The sequence below is a fragment of the Tigriopus californicus genome, chromosome 6, assembly GCF_007210705.1.
Source record: "Tigriopus californicus strain San Diego chromosome 6, Tcal_SD_v2.1, whole genome shotgun sequence".
Taxonomy (NCBI): Eukaryota; Metazoa; Arthropoda; class Copepoda; order Harpacticoida; family Harpacticidae; genus Tigriopus; species Tigriopus californicus.
The window spans coordinates 8,103,773-8,124,865 of NC_081445.1; the positions used below are offsets into that span (position 1 = coordinate 8,103,773).

Genomic DNA, 21,093 nt, shown 5'->3' on the forward strand with positions numbered 1-21,093 from the left:
GACGTGACTCGTTGTCAAGGTCTCCTGATTGAACGTGATAAGGCCAGTAGTAATCTCATTACCACACCTCCATGGTCCATCCACTATGTGCTAGACGCACACTACCAATGTTCTTGCTCTAGTTAAAGCTCACGGAAATCAGACACAGTCCAACTATCTGCAAAGGCGCACATATTTTGTCCAAGAAAAGAAATATCTGTATTTCGTAGAAGGTGGCCATGATGTGTATTTCAATCCTTAACCACGGCCAGAGTTTTCTTTAAGCCACAAAGAAGGCCTGGTTCAAACTAAGATAATACAACGCATGTATGATGCACACTCCAATTCGAGTTTCGAATTTTGAAGTGTCGTATTTAATATTTATGACACATTTAAAGGCCAAGTTCAGCGAAGGAAAACGATGAAAAAATGTGGCATATCACCCTGATTTTGGGCATTTTGTGGAGGGAGAACTTAGAGAAACGTCTCAGACAACTCTCAGCATCAGCCCATTGAATTCTCAATAATTGAATGATTTTAAGTGAGTTGTATCACAAAGCTCAGGAAAATGCCGTGCTTGGTATAGTTCGGTCAACGTATTATAATCTTGGCTCAACATTAGAGTACCGTTTACCTAGACAACCCGGTAAATTGAAATAGATGACTAAATTCGGGGCTCCATGCAATGATGTGAACTGTTTCACTTGTCAAGTGGACCTCCCAATTGTGCAGAGGTTGCGTGAACGGGACCTTATTTTGATCCCCTTACAGGAGTCTCGCTCTAGGAGTGGCCTCAATGCTGAGAAGCGGAATTTAAAACAGCTTCCATTGAAAATTAATATTTTGTTTAACAGACATCTAAAACAGGAATGAATGATGCGATAGAATAAATAACCACGGGAGGTTGCAACCTGAGGTTAGCAATTTACCTTTTCGCTTGTGCTTGACATTGCTAGCAACAACTGGGAGGCTCTTTAAATAGCTTCAAGGTTTAACCGTGACTTTTCTTACGTCAAACCAGTGTTGATTCTTGGCTCAAACCTGTCTTATTTCGTTACGTTGCGATCTACCAGTCCCTTTACTTTCTAAGATTTCTGTCAACCCCATTTTCTGAACATTTATTTGAACTCATGAGTGTCAAACAGCCGCTTGAAATTATGAACTATCTTCTATTTGTGCTGGTGTCGCAATGGGTTTTGTTCGTTTTGTTACCAGAATTGAACACTCGCGTTGTGTTCTGCAGGCATTCAAAAGGGAAATCATAACTAGTCATGAACTAACACATTTCTCCGCAACGTCTCACCTTCGGATGTAATGTTGGTTTAGACGTTTATTAGAGGGATCTATTTAAAAGTTTAAACAGTTTAAAAGAGAAAAATATTTATGAGATATCAATATGGTCATGTAGGTCTGGAAATGTCAAAGCAAAGTAACCATCGGAACATTTCGAGATTTGAAGTCAAAGGCGCAAAAAGACGCAAACATTTCAGAAACCTTGTAGAATTTATTTAAAACCAAATAGTTCTACGAAGTCCTCACTCAATTTCATCCACATCACACCAGACCAAATGCTTCTCAAGTTTCTTCTCTTTGCTTTCAGAAGACAGATGCAAATGGCAAAGCGATTAATGTGTCGTGAGATTCAACATCCCTCTTCTTCTGCAAATTGCTTTGTTCTAGTCGTCTTTATCCATGAAGCCCCGAAGGCCCGAATCCAAGTCCGTCCCTGAGGGTTTCAAGGCAATCCAAAGAGGAACAACAGACTGTTTGTTGTTCCACGTGCGGACGAGCGGCCTTTTCCCTTGGGCCTCTGAGTGTGACTTCACTGCATCAAAAAGGACGGGTGGACATTTTGCGTCGTTGCTTAGACTTTAAGCACCTCGTGTTGAACTTGTTTCTTCCTTCTAGAGCAACAGGGTGGTTTTGAATGAGAAAACAACGACAAGGGGCCCATCCAGAAATCTCGAAGACTTAGGTATCCTGTAGATGTCTAGAACTGAGTCAGGCTTACTAAACAATACTTGCCAGTCATTTTTCGTGATACTGGATATTGTTCGAGTTTCTTTCCTGTTCCGAACGGTTTTTTTGAATCTCTAAAGCTGTTTCTAAAATTTGTAGGGGTTCAAAAATCCTTCTCGCAAAAAGTTACTTGATTAGTTTTAAGGAACCGTGAATTGCGTTTTCCAGTTTTCCAGTCCTTGAATTACTGTCTCCGTCCCTGATTCGAGGAATCCTCTTAAGATAGTAGTACTCGGCTCAAGTTTGCTCAAACAACAAGACATCCCGGCCACATTTGTGCGAGACGTTTTGAGTTATTTGCAGCCGGATTTTGACGAGCGAATTCTTCCCCTCATCTGCTTCCATGTTGAATGTTTCATTACAAAATATGACGAATGAAACTTGGGAGTAGGGAATGACGATGATCATCATGCTCAAAGACAGGACCCAATCCCTATCTCTGGAAGTTGATGGACTCGAGAGAATGGGATCTTCTTGGACTTGCAGTGAGCATAAAGATGGACAGAGGGAAGTCTCCCATTAAGCCTGCTTGCTTGTGCCTAAATAGCCTCTCGTGGTCAGGCTTGGTCTTGAGAGGTCCCATATGGGGCAGGATATCCCTCATTGTGTTCTCTCCCGATTTATCCGCAATTGTCCCACTGGGGAATTTGACCTTCCTCGAGGAGGCCCCACCAAAGCGGATCCAATCCCCGGGGGAAAATTGAAAGACGATTTATGAAGCGGATTGTTCCAAGTTGGAATCCCGTTGTGGTCCAAGACCCAATTGGGAACAGCCTGAAACAACATTAGTCCCCTCCCCATCGGCCATGCCTTGTAGATATAGACTAACGACTTCAAATAACAATCCCATGCCTCCTTGGCCAGAGGATTTCGGAGTTATTGCGGCTTAGCTCAGTTGCTCCACCCGGGATTGGACCACTGAAGTTGGCTACACCACAGCCCCTCTAGCTCTTAACAATTTTAACGGACTTAGTGACATGACATGGTGAGGCTGAGAACATCACAATTGTACTCTAATGTATGCCAAACTTCTGTTAGTCATTAACATGTTCAATCCAGTTTCCAATTGCAACGACGGATTCGTTTGAGACAGAAACGAATGTCTCGGTTGGTCAGGCAATAAAGAAAGAAATTGATCGAGTAATTCACTCCACACATCGCATCTGAGATGCTTTCAAAGAGAATCCGATTCTCCACTTTGTTCCAAGAGTCCGGGAAAAGGGTCCACCAGAAGTACGTGATATTCTGAGGCAGAGTGAGGAACACGTGGGAAAACACCATCGTCACCAATTGAAGGGCCAATCTGGTTTCCTTATTCATTAGCTGGTATCCATGATGCCGTCCGTACAAAGATTTCCTGGTCATTTCGCTCGGAGTCGGAGCTCTGAAAAGAAGTGAACGAGAATCATATTATTATTATTATTATTATTATTGATGAGGGTTAGCAAGTCTTATTCATTGCTTGATTGGTAACTAATAAGAGGCAATCCGTCCTCGAGCATCTTTCATCGGCATGATCCTTCCTCGAAAGAAAATATTAAGCAACGTTTGGAATGAGATATCTCACGATCGACATTACCATTAGCTTGAAAAAATCGGTTGTTGTAATGAAAAGCTTTAAATGCGAATTAAAATATGAAATAAAGTAACTTGACCGTAGTCGCTCTCTTCCTTGTTTAAGGCATATCGCACTTTATTGGATTATTTGTAACAGCATTGGATTTCGATAAAGAGGTCACTTCTTAGTTAGCCAAAACCATTTTTTGTGGACTTCCTTACCGCTGCTGGGATTGGAATCCCAGCAGTTCAACCCGAGAAATTTATTCATTTTACTTAAACTTTTATTTATATATATGATTTGATCAACCAGCGAATCAGAGTTGGCTGATTTGGCTAACCCTGGAATATAAGGTTGATCGGGAATTTTTGGGAGTTGAATTTTTGATCCTTTTTTTTATTAGTTTTTATTGAAAATAATAATTCTTGCCACAAGATAACGCCATGACAAGAAAAACTGTTGTCCAAAGCAAAACCTAAATAATTTCATCTAGATCCCTGGACCAAATTTATCGCTGGATTATAGTTGACAGAAGCCTGACCACGAATTTATGGAGTTTTGAAGTCACAGTTTCCCTGGTTAGTCATGTAACGAGGTAAAAAATGCGGCCATTAAAAAATCGGACGATCTCCGCTCTAGGTTCGTTCATAGGATTCAACACAATTGACAAAGGGAACCGGGCACTTGGAATTAACAAAGATATTAAGGCTTAACTTTGGAGTGTGAAATGGCGCTTCTTCAAGGGAGTGGAGCTTTCGACGCAAATATTCAGGAATGGTTTCTCGAGTCCAACAGAAAGTACTGAGACTTGTTTAATGTTGGGAAATTGTTATTAAGATGAGGGACCACAAAACTCATAGCGTTGGGTACCAAACAATAACTACCGGATCTTGCAAATCAAAATTTTTCTTAATGTAGACGAAAATACGGAAGCCAGTTTTTAAGGCTTGTTATAAGATATTAAAACTTCCGCCAAAACCCACAGCTCACTTAATGGCCACAAAATGGAGACAATGTTACCCTCAAACTAGACTTTACGTACATTGATGGAATTGGAATTTTTCGAAATTAGATTTTTCGATCTAGATTGTTTGTGTCATCAATATTCAGAAATTAAGTCACTTAATAGTACGATATACAATTTCGCCAAAACCTCAAATTTCCTTATTTTTGCTACACAACCGAGCCCAAAATTGAAAATTTATCTGCATCCCATTGCGCGTTGGTCGTGGTGTGCTCAAATTCAAGGGGCCAAATTTGATATTTTTTCACCGCCTTTCTTTTACATAAACAATACTAATTCAATGAACCTTGAGACCATGGGAATAAAGTAAAATTTCATTAAAGTGCATAAAAGCCGAAGATCCCCACCATTCGTTTGTCAATAGTTTTGCTCCCCTCATTAGTATTATCAGTGTATCACGTGGCAATAACCAAAGCAATAATGAAATGTCAATACAAACCTACTTTTGCTCACCTCGGGTCCAAATTTTGTGATAGTTCCTCCTCATTATTCGTTCCAGGGGCATTTAGAGTGTTTCCCACCCACGTATCCAACTCTAAACCTGAGTCACTTTTTGACGAGCTCACCGTTTTGATGGGCAGCTTATTGTTCCTCTTTGAGATGTCCGCTAATGGTGGCGGGTTTAATTGGTCATTATGGGCGTTCCGCATTTTTTTCAATTTCACCAAAATCAAAACATTGAGAGTTGTCACCAAGGCATAGGGCACCAATTTCATGGCCAATAGATTCAGAATGCAGAACACAACCCACAAACTGGTTTGGGCAAATTTCGAGGGAATTGGGGACCAACAATTCGTATTCTCAGGATCAGCCAAAGTCTCATTGAAATTCAGTTCCAGGTCTATTTTGGATGGATAAACGTAATGAATCATATGACTTGTTTCGATGTCCTGAGTCATTCTTCTTACCGAATCCGTTGCAAGGAACAACTTTAAATTGGAAGCAGTATGGAAAATGGAACAAGGCACACACTATGACGGCCATTGGGACGAGGATTTTGGGCTTGAGGGATCGGTTGTTCATAGGTTTTAGGGACCGGCAGGGCTTCTTTATCATGCCGACTAAGGTGAAGTATCGATCTATAGTCATCAGAGTGATAATGGCATCTGATGAGGAGCCAAAGATGTTCCATAGTGGGGAGAATACGTTCCACACATAAATGGTTAAGGCTTGAGATTCGGGATTGCGATATTCTAGGGCCAGGAATAAGTGTTCAGATACCAAAAAAGAAGCCTAAAAAAACAGATGACTGAATTGAGATTGGACCCGGTCGTAAGCATTTGGAGCAACAAAAACTTCAGACGGGAATAAAAAAAGAAAAAAAAAAGTGTAAAAGAAATCGAATGCTAAGTTGAGAGAGCTTGCAACAATGAAGTTCCGTGAATTTATGGAGGAGGATATTCTTTGTTGTTGCCCAAAAATATTTGGCAATCAGACTGAAGACTGTGAAACTGTCAGACGTACAGACCTTCAGCAAATTGATTTTTTTGTGACCAACATTTGGCAAATTTGGTTAATAAAAATGACACATTAATTGGCAAATAATTCAAAATGTCCCCCCAAAAATGGCAGAAAGCAAGTAAAATGGCAAATTAATCATACTTTGTCAATAGTAATAATCAAGGAATTGATGAAAGTTGAAGAATGTTGACTGAGATGTGATTTATCTTATATGGCCTGCCATATGTTTAGTACGCAAAATAGAAAAGTTACATTCAAATTCTCATTAACATGGCAAATGTTTAACCTTAAGATGTGTATCCTCAGAATCAACAAAACCTTTCGGTTTACATATGAAACGTTTTTGAACACGCGTCATCAATTTATTTTGCCTTTTCATCATTGTTCAGTGGTACTACTAGTATGAGTCTTCAACACGTTATTTTTTCAAACTTAATGTGTTCTCTTATATTGAACCTTTCTGGACCAAACTTTCCGGATGCATGCAATTCAATCAAGCGCTTGATTGTTCCCATTCAATTATGAGCAACATGACTATAGCCTATTTCGTACGAATACATTCGCCATTTGGATTAGATTAAGCTATGATATATATATAGTTTGAAAAATGCATGATTCTAACATAAAGTGTTTTTCAAGCGGCTTTACTTTATACAGTTTTACATTTATGAGAGGCAATCAAGTATCTGAAAAAACAAATTTAATTTGATATTTTGTGAAGTTGAATTCTTGGCTTTTACGAGAAACTTTAATCGCCTGTTTTATAAAACATGCTTGGGCAACAAGAAAGTAGTGCTGGGGCGAATCTGGCAGAAAAGTCTCGCTTGTTTTCGCAAAATTAAACAAGGCTAATCCAATCCAATTTCAAAGACTGCTTGCTTATATGGTCAAATCACATCAAAATCAGGTCCATTTCCTGAGCAAACTTAATGAGAAATTGAAAGTTCATTTTGACGAGTCTGGACTCGAGTTTGGCCAATTTCTTAAATTCGACTAAAAGACTCGAGTGCACGCAGATTCGTCCTAGCACTAGAAAAAAAGCAATTGATGTAGTAGATGCAGTTAATGTAATGTAAAAGAATGATACACTAAGTGAACATTGCACAAGCAACCATGGTAGTCTACCCTTTCTGGACACATTTGGTTGGTTTTAATTGGAGTCTTGAATTTGTCTTGCTTCTGTTCCAAATCTGGGTTGGAAACTCTAGAATTGAATTTCCAATAAAAAATAATAATAAATAAGTAGGTGATACCTGGAGAGTGAAGAGGAGATAGCCAAGATCCGTGATGGCCAAGCCTTTCATATAAGTGAAGAAGAATCGATTGTTGAATTTGAACCAGAACAAGATAATGACGGCGGAAATATTGCCCAAGATCCCAATGGAAGCCGTAATGGGCAGAATTATCTGATAGGTGGTTTCGATGATCTTCTGTCCTTCCGGAGTGACCGAGGGTTGAGTGACATTCGCTTGAGGAGGGATGATTTGGGTGGGGAAAATGGGAAAAAACCGAAATTGGATGTCCTCCAGGTTCCCTTCTCGACTTGCCTCCATGATTGACTGAATAAAGATCACTTGCAGGGCAACATTAATGTCACCTTGCTATCTTGCCTGCCAAAGTTCACTTCCCTACCAAAGAGTGTTATCTACCTTGTTCTCCATTACTTAAGTCAATTAACAGAGAACACGAGTAAACAACCAACTCATTCCCCTTCTTCTAATTTTACCCTATGACATATGAACCCCTAGAAACGACGAGGATCTTCAGAAGAACGAGCTCATGATTTAGATGTCGTCATGTCGAGCTCAGGAATGAAAATCACTACCCCCCCAAAAGCCCATCCATGTTTTTATGTTTTGGGCAGTCGGTGGATTGGTGTTGTTTTAAAGGTGCCGTCCCACCCCGTTAATGTACCCCAAATTGAAGGGCGCCTTCCTAACCTTCATTCGATGAGCGCTAGCTTGAGTGATACATGACTGGCCTGAGGCCAGAACAAAACACTTTTGATATCAAGGAATCGTCGTCGACGTCGGCGGCGGCATCATCATCAACATCATCTTCTTTATGATCAACAGTCACAAGCACCATCAAGATTCAGCTTGTGAGAAGACCACCTAAAAGTTGGCCAAACCTCTGACATCAACTTGGGGAGTCCGTTTTTTGGAAGCGAGGCGAGGGTGGTGTTTAACCTCTGACAAAGAAGATGATCGAACCCAAATTGGATAGAGTAACACGGAGGCCTTTCTGGCTAATTAAGTCTCATTAATATGTGGTAAAACTTTCCCTCGAGCCGATTCAATGCGACCTAATTGGCTATGGGCCAAAGAGCGCAAAGGTCAAATCATCGGGTTAAAAAACGCTTCTTCCGATTATGAAAAAAAGTGTTCGCGGATGCCTCCACTTTGAGTGGGCTTGCAAGTGTTGAAATCCCAATTTTCTGCCCGTTTACTCCACTTTAACAAACATGGTCATTAGGTATTGTGTGGCTTTGTGTCGTTCGGGTTGGCTTGAATGCCATCATGTTCTTCTGGAGGGATTCTGGGTTGGCTTCCTTGGTTGTTGAGCTCAGCAGCTACCGACAAAAAGGGATTGCCGCCAACATAACTGGACTCACTTAGAAGAGTTCTAGTGACTAAAGACCACGAGAGATTATCTCCTTTTTAGTTCCAACTCAAAGAGATGTGTAGAGGCGCTTACCTCAAGGAATTGGGTTTCCTTAAGCCTGGGAATAGTGTTGAATTTGAAAACCGATGTCAAATTGTTACAATTATAAAGCCTGTTCCTCAATTTGTAGTAAAATAATGACCACATATGTAGTATGTCATTTGAACTGAACACATGGTGTCATGTTGATTCAACATATTTGCGATTTGTTTTAACCTTGTAATATTGACATGAACGGCAATATCTTAAAATATTGTCAGGCTAACGTCACCCCGAATAAATCACACAAACCTCAATATTTCTTCAACACGAGTGATTTCTTATCTTCCAACATGTGGGCACAACTTTATACGCGTGAGCGACTGTCTCCTCTATCATCCTCTCTGAGGCCTACCGATTAGTAACCTCTGCTTCGGCATTCCGAAGTCCCAAGCATAACAACAAACCAACTACCACCATAACGACAAGTACTCCTCCGATTCGTGCTTTCAGTGCTCCAGAAAGTGTGCAAAGTCAATTTGGCTGGTCGTGCTCAAAGATGCCGACAAAGGCTCACTGCTTGATGTCAGCCAGAGGCATCACCAGGACATCGTGTTTTACACAGTACTTGCCCTCTAATACGATAAGTCGGTACACAACCCTGATTCTGTGGCGAAAGAGTGGGATGGGAAATTGCTGCCCTCAGCGGGCTTCTTTTTCGCTTGGAGATTGACGCCGATTTGTCTGTCCGAGTTGGGAAATTGGGAAATACCTTTGTCCTGGATGTGACTCCATCGCCCACCGCCATCACCTTAGGTTGAACCAATCTGGAATTGTGGCACAGGAGCTTGGAACATCACCAAGGAATTTCTGTCGAAGTTGTCGAACCGTTTCAATGAATTACCGTGGTTGGGACATGGGGTGTTTATATGGATTAAAAGCCCATTTAAGACCATCTTTGGTTGAACCGTAGAGCTGGAATGGACAGAGACGCATTTTCAACGAAAACACGAGACCTAAAAGGGTCGTCGGAGTCTGTACATTCAAAAAGATGTTCACAATTCTAGTATTTGAGCAACGGATAAACCATCTGTCCAAATATGACTTGGAGGTTGCCATTGAAGTAGGATATTCTTTTGACGGATTTTTTAGGGGGTGTGAACCCCATGAGTTACCACCACCACCCAAGCGATCAACCCCAATCGAGCATCTCTCTCTCTAAATCATTAAGCTAAATCCACAAAAACCTACCTACTTTACTACGGACTTCCTTTCACTTCACTCGCGGTAAATGTCCACAAGCAGCTGCCTTTTCACCTTCATCCATTTCAAAAACCCTTTCCTAATCCGATTAGGCATGTCCAGACGGATGCTAACCATGTTCACTTTGAACACTGCCCGGTGTATCATAGCGAGGAAATCAATTTCCAGATGATTTTTCGGCGCACACGCCGCCATTTGAAGCTCCTCCCTCCTGCATCGACCATCGAGGCGGCAATTTCCAGGGCGAAGAGCGCTCCGCTCTCCCTCCTTCTCGCTCTCCTTCCCCTTCCTTTGGATCGCCGTCAAGCATCGCCATTGGCTGACTGGGGCGAGCTTCGATGGTTTATGGTGCAAGCTTGATTCCTTGTCGGACACCATCGGTGAAAACATCTCACCCATCTCGGGATTTCTCCAAATCAGCAATCATCAATTGTGGGTCGTCTCAGTGAGTTTGTCAATGACCAGAGTGTGTCTTCTTCGTTGCTAAACTGGCCATAGACCATCGACCGGTTTTGACCATAGGCAGTCGAAACCCGAGTTTGACTCTGAAGAATAACAACGAGGAGAGCAGCGAACCCTTTGAAGACCTGGCTCATGGTCAGTTGCAATTTGAGACTCAGGTGTCAAGGAGGTCTACAAGAAAATCAGTGCCAACGTGACCTCAAATCAGTGGCTTCAAGGAAAATTAGGACTTGAAGTGAACCTTTCTTTTCAATTCAATCCGTGGAAGTTGCTTTGTGCGTGATTATGACAATGACTCCTCTATTTACTGGATATCCCTTTCAAGGTACGAGTTAAAAATATATAGATATATAGATATAGATAGATATATCGATTTAGAGAGTCACGGTTCATACTTGCGATGCACTCTTCAAGCATTTACGGACAGTTGTAAATTACAATGACGAAATGTTTTTTACATTTGGTTTGGTTTGAAACAACAGAGAGCCCTTGTCTAACTACTAATTTTGCCGTCTCATACAAGTTATCTCCAGAGTTCAGTTCAAATTAAAAGTAACTACGCAAGTGCTAAGAAGTCAGACTAGCTAATAAGGTAAATGAATAGTGTTTGGCCTGAGGCTTCATTCAGATTCAAAAATTGATCCCATTGCTAGGAGCTTGAGATCAATTCGATCAAAAGAGAAACAATGATATCTCTAGCTCCTTGGTGGTCGAGATTAAAAAATCTCATTTGAAACGAGGATGGAGGGGAGTTTGAAGATGATTCATCATTTTGACCCCATCATCATTAATTACTGAATTTACGACCCCCTCCTGATAATACCCCTCTCAGTATTGCCATGTATCTTGAAAGCCCATTCAGACGCCAGACATGTTTCTAAAACAGATCCAGGATCGAAGAGCAGTAGTTCTCCCAAAGCTTCACGGGAAAATATTTCCCTGCAAGAATTGTCTTTTACTAAAAACATACTAAACCATGCAAAAGTAGACCTGCATGTATTATACAATAAATGTAAGGCGAGTGTGCTCAGATTGTTGCCTTTATTTACGATTCAAAATAAATGTATGAATGATGCAAATAATCCTGGTTTCGTTATCACCTGATACACTAAATTCTTCAATGACCTGACCACCTCAGTCAACCAAATTTTTCTAGGATATCCATTAAGGTGTTAAACACACCTTTTAAGAAAAATTGTTAAATACAATACAGTGAATAGGGGCTTCGATGAGTTTGCTTTTAGCTAAAATCGAAATACCCTATCAACCACCGGTTTACCATGATCAAGTAGGGAAAAAAGTGAACCATCCCCCTAGTCAAATTCATTTTTTACGTGCCGAACTAAGCCACACGTCTAGGTTACAAATGACTCCCAAAGATTGCCTCTAAGATGACCATGTCTTGAGACACTCGGAATTTGTACCCTCAGGTCAAGGTCGCGTGAATCAGTTGGGTGGAGTATTCATCAATGGCCGCCCCTTGCCCAATCACATCCGATTGAAGATCATCGAGATGGCAGCCGCAGGGGTCAGACCCTGTGTCATCTCACGGCAACTTCGAGTCAGTCATGGCTGTGTGTCCAAGATCTTGAATAGATACCAGGAAACGGGTTCCATTCGACCGGGGGTGATCGGGGGTTCGAAGCCCCGCGTGGCCACGCCCGAGGTTGAGAAGAGGATTGAGGACTACAAGAAAGAGAATCCAGGAATGTTCAGCTGGGAGATCAGGGAGAATCTGATTAAGGTACTAGCAATTGAGTCGTTGTCATGTTGTGTGTTTTACCCTCTGATGAAGTCTGATTCATTCCAGGAGGGGATTTGCGACAAGAATAGCGCTCCTAGTGTCAGTAGTATCTCTCGGGTTCTCCGCGGAAGTACGGGTCCTCTGACCCCGACGGAACTGGACGATGTCCGGACCAACCATAGCATCGATGGAATACTTGGTAAGCCTCACTTTGATCCATTGGCAAGCTGACATCGATGTTCTCGTCATCATCACAACCGCACCACCAACATCTTCTTCATCCGATGATCATGGTGATCATCATCACCTCGCATGTTTTGAGTAGGATCAAAACGATTCTAACTTTCTGTCTTGTTCGTGGAATTCTGTCGTCGCCCAGTTCGTTTCTGATCCTCCTCAGCCTCAGCCAATACGTTGGTGGTACTTGTACGGGTGCTGCTTCACGTTCTGATGATGATGATGTCTTACCTAAAACATATCTCAATCTTCTTGTCGTTCTCCTCCCATTCCTCGTCTCCTGACAATCAAACTTCAAGAGCTCCCCAAGCACAGTGCTGCCGTTGGTTGCTTGCTGGTGTCCAATCCACTCATGGTGGGCCCTTCAACCCAGTAACCACCTCTTTTTGACCCTTGAACATGTCATGCCAACCCGGGTGGACCCTTTCCCACCACGAACATGCTGTAGCTCACAGCCTGTTCAAAATGTTTCAAGCCTTATCTCTTCCCTAAAGTTACTTCGAACAGTACAGTAGTATGTGCAGTCGAGTACATAGAGTACTATACTATGTGCTCGGCGCTCTCTCCAAGCTAGGGTGTGCTAATGGGATCCGAAACCCGGCACTTTGGTCCTCTAATAACATAAGCCCATTTTGTTCTTGGCACGCCAATCCAGAAAAACACATCAATAGACCTCTGAAGCGGACCACATGTCATCGAATAGCAAATCGAATGGAATGAGGGCCCCTGGAACTATTGATTGCTTGAAATCTGGTCATCGCAAACTTGGCTTTGAGTCTCAGAACTTATTCGGTCTGTTCGTCAAGAAAGACATGATTCCATTATTACAGTCGGTCAAAAGTCCTTTGGAAGGAGTAGAAGTATTGGCTTTAGGTTGCATGTGTATTGGAAGTCATGGGGTGGCGACATGAATAGGAGGATCCCTTTCTTCTTTTCACATTTGGCATCCTTTGACAATTGGAATGAAGGCGACCTAACCGAACAAATGACTGTTCGGACACAGGCAGACCCAAGTCGAAAACGAAGATGTCCTCACCTTCTAAATTCTTTTGTTTGAGAAACGGTTCATTTGGAAAGAGAGAAAAATGTCACCGAGAGAATGAAGATTGAGGGGTTGTCGAGGGTCCAGCCCAGATCAGTATGGCCTTTTGTTTCAACATCAACGTCTCTTTTACAAACCTCTTAATGAACATACTCAAAACGCTCTCAGGACCATTGCAACAAAAACGAGGCTTCAAGACGAGGATGCACACCTGGATGCATTCCCAAACATTCTTGAACAACCCATCTTGCACCTAAATCGAACTATATCCGGCCAAGGGAAACGGGAGTGACCTTATTTCATGTACATGGTGAATGGTCATGTCTGGTCTACGAGATCATTGAGATTGGCATCGCAATCAAGACCAAGGAAAACGATCTTAGCCCTCTGGCTGGCAAGAGTTGAGCTAATTTCTTTCTGAATAACTACTAGCAGCCACTGGTTGTTGATAACCATAATAGAGGTGGTGGTGGGTCGGTTTCTTGGCGTTGGGTAGGTTGGCATTCATACTTCCCCATTCGATGACAGGGATCACCGCCATCCATCTTATGGTCCTACTTGTACAGTGAGTGCCAGTCGGTCGGTCGGTCTGTTGGTTGGTGGGTTGGTGGGTTGGTTGGTCCGGTGGTGTATGTACGGACTCTGTACAAGTTGTATTCGGTCTCAAGTCATGTTTTCCACCCAGTCGTCTCACTTGGAGTCGAACAGCCCACACACGGCGTCTGTCCCAGCGGGATATCTTACACCTTTAATTCGAAAATATGCTCTGGCCATGATTCAAGCGCTTTTTTTCGACTCATACTGTACTCCATCGTAGTAATAGAAGAACAACTTCTGCACAGGAGAAGAAAAGGGGAAAACTCACGTCTCACGTCTTGGTTTACCAATTATGCACCATCACACTTTGAATACCATTCAGCGATCCTCTGAATGAAACCACAACCCAATTATGTAGTCTTTCGCACCTGAAACATCGAAGGTGGAGAAATTCCTGGCTTTCGTTATGAGATTTGTGAGCTCATCTCATTCATAGAGCCTGCCAGACGCTCCTGATGCTTATGGACGATCCGTCCTGTAAGTAGTGAGGAGGCTGAAAGAATATGAAGAACGGGGGCACCCTTTGGTGTCCTCCCAATCCAATGGCCCCGAAGTCGGCATGAGGTTGCCACTTTAAAATGATTGAAACAGATCGACTCATTCCATTCGCCAGGCATGTACCTTGGAATTTGTTCATTTTCCAACGTGACCATGAATCCATCCAAGATAGGAGGAGTGCGTGGATACACGCACCGTAGTCATTTGATTTCCCGTTCATTTAAATATCGATGATTGAACACAAAGAACGGGAGAAAAAAGTGTCATGATGATGTCACGTCACAAAAGCCGACATCCAGCCGTGAAAGAGCGTAAAGAGGAGCCCCCGAAATTCCTGAGCTACTAAATTGAAGTGGCTCAAAAGACTTCTTTTCTTGCCCCCTTAAGACGAACGAGAAGGAAGAGGCAAGCTTGAACAGGGCCTTGTGTGCTTCTTCCTTGGTTTCATTGCTGGCGAGGTTCTCTGTCTTTTATCAAAGGGACTCCTTTTTGGAGGCGCCTCAATAGAAAAATCTCGGTATTTAGCCTATGGGACCCGCTTTGAAAGCGACAATCAACAAATACTTGAGATCATCCCTCCAACGACGACGACTGGGACCATCATGATGATGATGATGATGATGATGATGATGAGCATTCCAGCCAACAAACAAGAATCAATGACTTCTCAATTACCCAAAGACTTGCCGAAGATTCGCCGATCAATACCGGGATCAAGTTGATGTCATGTATGTGGGTGTCTTTTGCTTCCAGGTGGTCACATGTCGGATGATTCGGATTGCGATTCCGAGCCCGGGATCAAAATCAGTCGCAAGCAACGCAGAGCGCGCACCACGTTCACGGCCGAGCAAATGGAGGTCTTGGAGAGGTATTTCGAGAAGACACAATACCCTGATGTCTACACCAGAGAAGAATTAGCCCAAAGGTAAGACCAGTTTCTTTTACACATACTTTGCGAGACTTGTTGTTATCAGTAATGTACTTTTGGGACCTCTTGGGCGGGTCGGGGACTGGATTCTCGTTTGTGTATCAAGACTCGTCACTCTGCACCTTTCAACTTGTTCTGCCAATTCTTTTTAAGCTGAATCCGCAGAAGAACAGCCTTGCCATAGCAAAGCTCGAGAAGGGGAAAATTTCCAGCAAATTTCTCTCGCACACACTCGTTCGTAGTATGTGTATGGTTGGAATATGGCTTGATGGCGAGCAATGCACTTTTCTTGAAGCAATTACACATCATTTGTGCAATTTCCGATTCGCTTCACCTCGAAGTTTTCGTCTGAAAACGGTTTCTGATCTGGAGTCTTCTATTCCCTTCATCTCGCTTCTAGAACAAAGCTGACGGAGGCAAGGGTCCAGGTTTGGTTCAGCAACCGGCGGGCTCGACTCAGAAAGACTCTGAACTCGGCCACCAGCGCAGCGGCTGCCGCTGCGGCATCTCAACAGTTGGGTTTTGCGGCGGCCAGCTCGGCCATGGCCGCTGCTGCTACTTACGGGTCCAGCTCTCATGGTCATTATCAGGACCAAGGCCAATGGGGCCAACAATATTCGGGGTTAGGATACAATCCCTACTCGGCGGCCATGAATGTTCCCATAGCGTCCGACAACAATTCGCGGGGTGAGAGTCATTCGTCGAATAGTACTCCCACAACCACAACCAATGATACCTCGAATCTCGCGGCCACCCTGAGCTCCGGGTCCAATTTCGGGAACTATGGTCAGTGGATGAGAGGAGGAGCCGGGGGCAACGGGGGCGGCGGTAAACTGGACATGAGTGCTGCCATGTCTGCCGGAGTGGCCGCTTCCTGGGCAGCCACCGCTGGAACCATGAACATGACGTCACCAGGACTACCGCCTGATTACAACACGTGAGTTTTTACCAATATAGTAAAAGTTCGTCATCTAAAACTAGTTTGTTGCTGTTGTTGTTTTGGTCTGCTTTGGAAGTGCTTCGGTTATGAACTAAGTATTGACCCCCAATGACGAAGCAAGTTCAATGTTCAAACAATTGTTGTCCTGACGTCTTTTTAAAAATTGGTACAAGCCAGATCGAGTTGCCTTACTTGCCTGAGCGACTCCAAAAAGGTGTAAACACTATCATTTTCCAGGCATTTAGGGTACTGAAAAAGTGGCACGAAATTTTTGCGTGCGTCATTCCCCTGACTCTCAGACCCGCTTATTTTGATGGTAAATTTCATTTCAACCCACACCGATGCCTGACAACGGTGGCTCGGTTTTGGCACTTGGAGTCTTTGCACATAGCATGAGGATAGGAAGACCTCAAACGAAGACATCCAAGTGAAGGAGTTCAAAACACGATTCAGCTTGTAGTGAATCATGAAACTGAAATTAGCAAACAAAGCACCTCTCACATGCAAACATGAAGATACATTACTCTAAATGAAACTCCTGTCATTGTGCTCGATTACCTTCTTCACGATTCCTATCTCTGTTACAGTCTTTTTGGAGGCCCCGGAGCCAACATGCATCATTCTTCGTACAATGCCCATCATGGAGGAGTACCCACGGGAGCCACGAATCTTCACTCGTCAGAGAAGGGATCTTCCACCGCCTTGTCCTCTCTAGGCGGCGGTTTGGGCGGTAGTGGACCTAGTTCGGCCCAAGTGTCCAATGGATACACCTCCTATTTTGGATCCAACGCCAATGGCGATAACACCATGTGCCGACCTGTCCACTAGGTTCGATGGCATCATTTTTCTGTTATAATCTTGTGAATAGACGCCCAATTGTATCTTGTCCTAGTCAAACATGAATAAATACTCAAAATACCGCCACCCTTACTCGGAATCTAATCTCGCGCAGGTTGCTTGTCTTCGAAATTGGTACAATTTGTTCACGCCTTTTCACACCTCTTGCTCGGTAATTGAGTTTGAACTTGGGCTTGCAAGACAATTGACTCATTGAGAAGCAATGAAAATTGTCTTGTTCACGGTCTTAATTCGGCTGAAAATTGTTAAAATTGGCTCGTCTTGAGTCGGCGCGTCACGGCGGCGGCCGAAAATGGCGACCTGGGCGAACAGCAGACTTGTTGGGTCTCCGCTCACTCAGTTAGTCAGTCAGTAACTTACTCGTTAACTGAGTAACTCCAGTCAAATCAATTCGCTTGGCCTCTTAAGACGTGAATTGTGAGGTCCTTTCGGTGGGTTGGGACCTCAGAACTCATTTTACTTTCAAAGGTCTGGAATTAAATTCGAAATGCATCGAATCGACTTGGCACCGGAGACGGTCTACTTTCATGGGCGAGAATTAACTTGAGGCAGGCCTGATTCAGGCTTAATTGTCCATCATAAATTCTACACCACAAACAATACGCTCAAGGGAAAAAAGCTAAACTGGTTTCAAATTGGTTTGATTCTGAATCAGCACGGTGGCCATTACCGAATTGTTGAAGTTTAAGTAAGGATCACAAGCTTTTGCCATTCCTTCATAGCATCAATCAATTTCTGTATAGACTGTAATGGCTATCGTCAAAACATTGCTCTTACTTCTAGTTTTTAGAGCAGGACGCTTATCTAGTTTTCTGCCTCACTCTTGTACCTCAACTGATGCAACTTGAGTAAAACTTCAATCCCAAGAGTGTTTTTTCACACTCAACCCGGGATCCAGAGAGAAAATTTGAGCCCGGTTCAATTGAGACTTATTACCAAGATTTACTGTCTTTAATTTGTAGCCTTGATTATTAGCAGCTCACGTGAGCCAGGTTCCCCCTCCAGCTAGAGGATTACTCAGTGTGCCACTTTTCGAAACACTGACGAAATCAGTTGGCCCATCTTGTTGGCTAGTCACCATAAAATGCAAACTTATTCTGCATGTTGCTCAAAGAAATACCACTAAAACCGTTTTTACCTCGTGTGAAGAGTTTAGATTGTGGGAACAGAGGGAGCCCAATGGTTGGTTTTTAAGCAGTGAGATCAGGGCTACAGAACGGGAGTGCGGTGTGCCACCCAAGATGAGATAATCAACCATTAGTGTTGAGGTTGTAAACCAAGCTCGTTGTAATCAGAGAAGGAGAAAGAATGAAAAAAACACCACGGAGCTTGATAGGTTTGTTCACTCTCCGAAATGATCGAACCAAATCCTGGAATCAGTTTTCCTTTAAATCTATACGTATAGATGTACCCGCTCAGTTTTATTGTAAGCAAATTCTTGAACCTAACTGTGAGAGCTCAATTGGAGTCAATAATTGTATAGCACCATTATCCAGCCTCCATCGAGCACCTTCAACTTGGGAAGGTGGGTAATTTGTACCTATTGAGACCTAATGGACGTAGACTAGAATTTAGTTGTTTTGTGCACTCCGGACAATGAGGTGAGGGACAACATTATTGATGGGCTCTCCCTGGCTGAACATGGCTCTGGAATTTCTCTTCCAATCTCGAAGCTATATTGATAAAGCACCACCACCAAATCGCCCTTAAACGAGATGTAATGAAGCCGAGGTGAATCTCACAATCCAAGGTAGGAAAAAACCGAAATATGAAAGATATGGTTCTTCAATGGGATAATCAAGGATCGGCAAAATTGAGATGATCCGCTGATCCTTGTCACTGATAACTTGGGATTGGTTGCTGAATCACACCGATTACAAATATCAGACACCAGAGCTCGGGTTCTCCAGGAACGATTGTGTTCTGTGCAATACAGCAACGACTGATTAATTCTCCAAAACTTGTTTTGACCTATTTCATAGTTCTTATCAAAGCTTCAAGAGCCCGTGGTACAATAGCATGTCAGGCGTAAAATTGCTAAGAATCCCTTTTGTATTGACATGTTTTTATCCCTCAAAACAACATTTCCTAGATAAATGAAGCTATTCTATAGCTCACTCATATGTAAGCCCGTTGGTGGAAGGTAGGTATGTCTCTGAAATTGTAGGGAAGGGTTCTCCATCCTCTCTGGGCAATTTGGCAGCTTTACTCGAAAGGGTGCCATGAAGTTTCAAAGTCGGTAGATGCGGAACTGATCCTCGATTTTCAGCTTTGATTCCAGCGTGACTGGGTAATCTCATTTTCGGGAAAAATTAATTTGATCGGCTCGAACATTTGAACAAACCTTGACCGCGAGGCCTAATATCCTCGCCTTTCATTTGAAACCTCTCTAGGTACGGAAAGACGACGAGTGTCAAATGGGAACGCTTCAATATCGACATGATTGGCTTGAAAATGTAAGTTCGTGTGAGAGTCGACAGACCACCCAGACCATGAGCACCCATGTTGTTGGCCTATTGAAGCCTAATGTAGACTAGTCGACACAATGAGCATTAACAAAATGTCGTCGTCGACGACGTCGTTGTCGGTGCGTCCATTTTGGTCCAGCTGGTGCTGGTTCTCATCTCACTCGCCAAGTACAAAGCTTCAGCTTCAATCTCGGCCCAGCTTCCAAACTGTTAAAAGGCGTCTTTCAGTTAGAAAAAAAAGAAAGATCGCTTCAAAAAAGTGTTGCCGAGATTGAGACCAACCAAAATGAGGTGGGGATCGCTTTTGGTCCGTCCGCGAACTGGTCAGTTAAAGTGGAAGAGGCGAGGGGTAATGACTAATGACAATTAATTGCTACTCTATCATCACCTTTAGTGGATGGAGGAACTGGTGGGTCCCCCCAATCGAATGAATCAACCCATCTATCATAGCTCCCTGCCATGGCCACAGATTGAGAATTACACTCCACAGCCATAAAACGAGTAATCCACGTCCTCCTGAGGGATTGAAATTGGGTACCTACTAACCCGTTCTATGCTAAAATCACTCAATCATGAGCCGGTCTCCCCCCCTCCATTAAAGGTGACTGAAGCCAAAGTCAAAGATGACGAAGAAAGGGTTGCCACCCGAACCAGCCTAAAGGGTGACCTTTCAGTAAGTTTGTTCTATTATGAGCAGAATTGACACCAAATTGAGCCGAGTCAATGGGGTGTTCGCTCATTTTCACCATTTGAATGGAGGGGTTGGCGGCAAAGCTCAAAAAAGGAGCAGACCTCCCAAATGGAAGTGACTGGGGTTTGAGGGTGGTGGTTGGGGAAGGATGTTTTGGGAGAAAAACCTGGGTATTCCTCGTTTTCTTTCTTTCTTTCTTCCTCTCTTTCTCTCTATCAGCCCAATTGACTTCACTGAAAGCAAAATACCTCCGTGCGTTTCAGTCAGAGAAACATATTTCAACACCCTGATTCCAATGGTAAACCAGCGGGAATCCTGCCACCTTGGCCGCCAGCATCAGCCGCCGATCACCCAGAATTAAAATGCAGTACCAGGTAAATCAATGGGTAGGAGGGAGCCCATCCATGTCTCCCAATCCAGAAGTGAACATTCTCGAAGCAATTGGGATCCATTCCCGAAAGAATATCATCCCAACTGAGCGCTCCTCAGCTTCATCAGAAATCCAGTTGGATGCAAATTTTGTGTCATTGAGGCGGCAGCCAACCCAAAGCTGGAGGGGAATGATGTCGTTTTATTCGCTCGACGCTCTTCCTCAGGGATGTCTGATTCGTTCCACCTCCATGTAGTATTCATGGAGATGGTTGAACGTGTAGTAGAGCTTGCTTGCTTGCTTGGTGGATG

The 21,093-nt window shown here is 43.2% G+C and overlaps 2 protein-coding genes and 1 long non-coding RNA gene across 5 annotated transcripts; 1 reads left to right on the forward strand and 2 right to left on the reverse strand.

Moving 5' to 3' along the window:
• Positions 1-2,475: 2,475 nt before the first annotated feature.
• On the reverse strand, positions 2,476-8,024 carry LOC131882035 (uncharacterized). Its single transcript, XM_059229054.1, has 4 exons — positions 7,295-8,024; positions 5,489-5,813; positions 5,034-5,421; positions 2,476-3,382 (listed from the first exon to the last, which is right to left on the reverse strand). The coding sequence occupies exons 1-4, from the start codon at positions 7,592-7,594 to the stop codon at positions 3,049-3,051; spliced, it is 1,347 nt and encodes a 448-aa protein (XP_059085037.1). The 5' UTR covers positions 7,595-8,024; the 3' UTR covers positions 2,476-3,048.
• Positions 8,025-10,226: 2,202 nt separating this feature from the next.
• LOC131882348 (protein gooseberry-like) lies at positions 10,227-17,325 on the forward strand. 3 transcript variants are annotated; one of them, XM_059229468.1, is made up of 6 exons: positions 10,229-10,734; positions 11,840-12,153; positions 12,205-12,352; positions 15,281-15,452; positions 15,856-16,392; positions 16,983-17,325. In XM_059229468.1, exons 1-6 carry the CDS (start codon positions 10,695-10,697, stop codon positions 17,221-17,223), a joined length of 1,452 nt encoding a protein of 483 aa, XP_059085451.1. In that variant the 5' UTR covers positions 10,229-10,694; the 3' UTR covers positions 17,224-17,325. The 3 variants fall into 3 exon arrangements, with proteins under 3 accessions (XP_059085450.1, XP_059085451.1, XP_059085453.1); XM_059229470.1 differs by having other exon boundaries at positions 10,280-10,734; positions 12,220-12,352; XM_059229467.1 differs by having other exon boundaries at positions 10,227-10,734; positions 11,840-12,352.
• LOC131882349 (uncharacterized) lies at positions 11,432-15,296 on the reverse strand. Its single transcript, XR_009373480.1, has 2 exons — positions 12,193-15,296; positions 11,432-12,125 (listed from the first exon to the last, which is right to left on the reverse strand). It is a non-coding gene; the product is annotated as an uncharacterized LOC131882349 (long non-coding RNA).
• Positions 17,326-21,093: the final 3,768 nt, after the last annotated feature.

Coding starts and splice junctions, on each gene's coding strand:
- LOC131882035 (XM_059229054.1), bottom strand. CDS start 7,594: ATGGAGGCAAGTCGAGAAGGGAACCTGGAGGACATCCAATTTCGGTTT. Junction 5,814..7,294: donor ATCTCCTCTTCACTCTCCAG/GTATCACCTACT, acceptor CTGTTTTTTTAG/GCTTCTTTTTTGGTATCTGA. Junction 5,422..5,488: donor TGTTCCTTGCAACGGATTCG/GTAAGAAGAATG, acceptor CATCCAAAATAG/ACCTGGAACTGAATTTCAAT.
- LOC131882348 (XM_059229467.1), top strand. CDS start 10,695: ATGACAATGACTCCTCTATTTACTGGATATCCCTTTCAAG. Junction 10,735..11,839: donor TACTGGATATCCCTTTCAAG/GTACGAGTTAAA, acceptor TTGTACCCTCAG/GTCAAGGTCGCGTGAATCAG. Junction 12,353..15,280: donor TAGCATCGATGGAATACTTG/GTAAGCCTCACT, acceptor TTTTGCTTCCAG/GTGGTCACATGTCGGATGAT.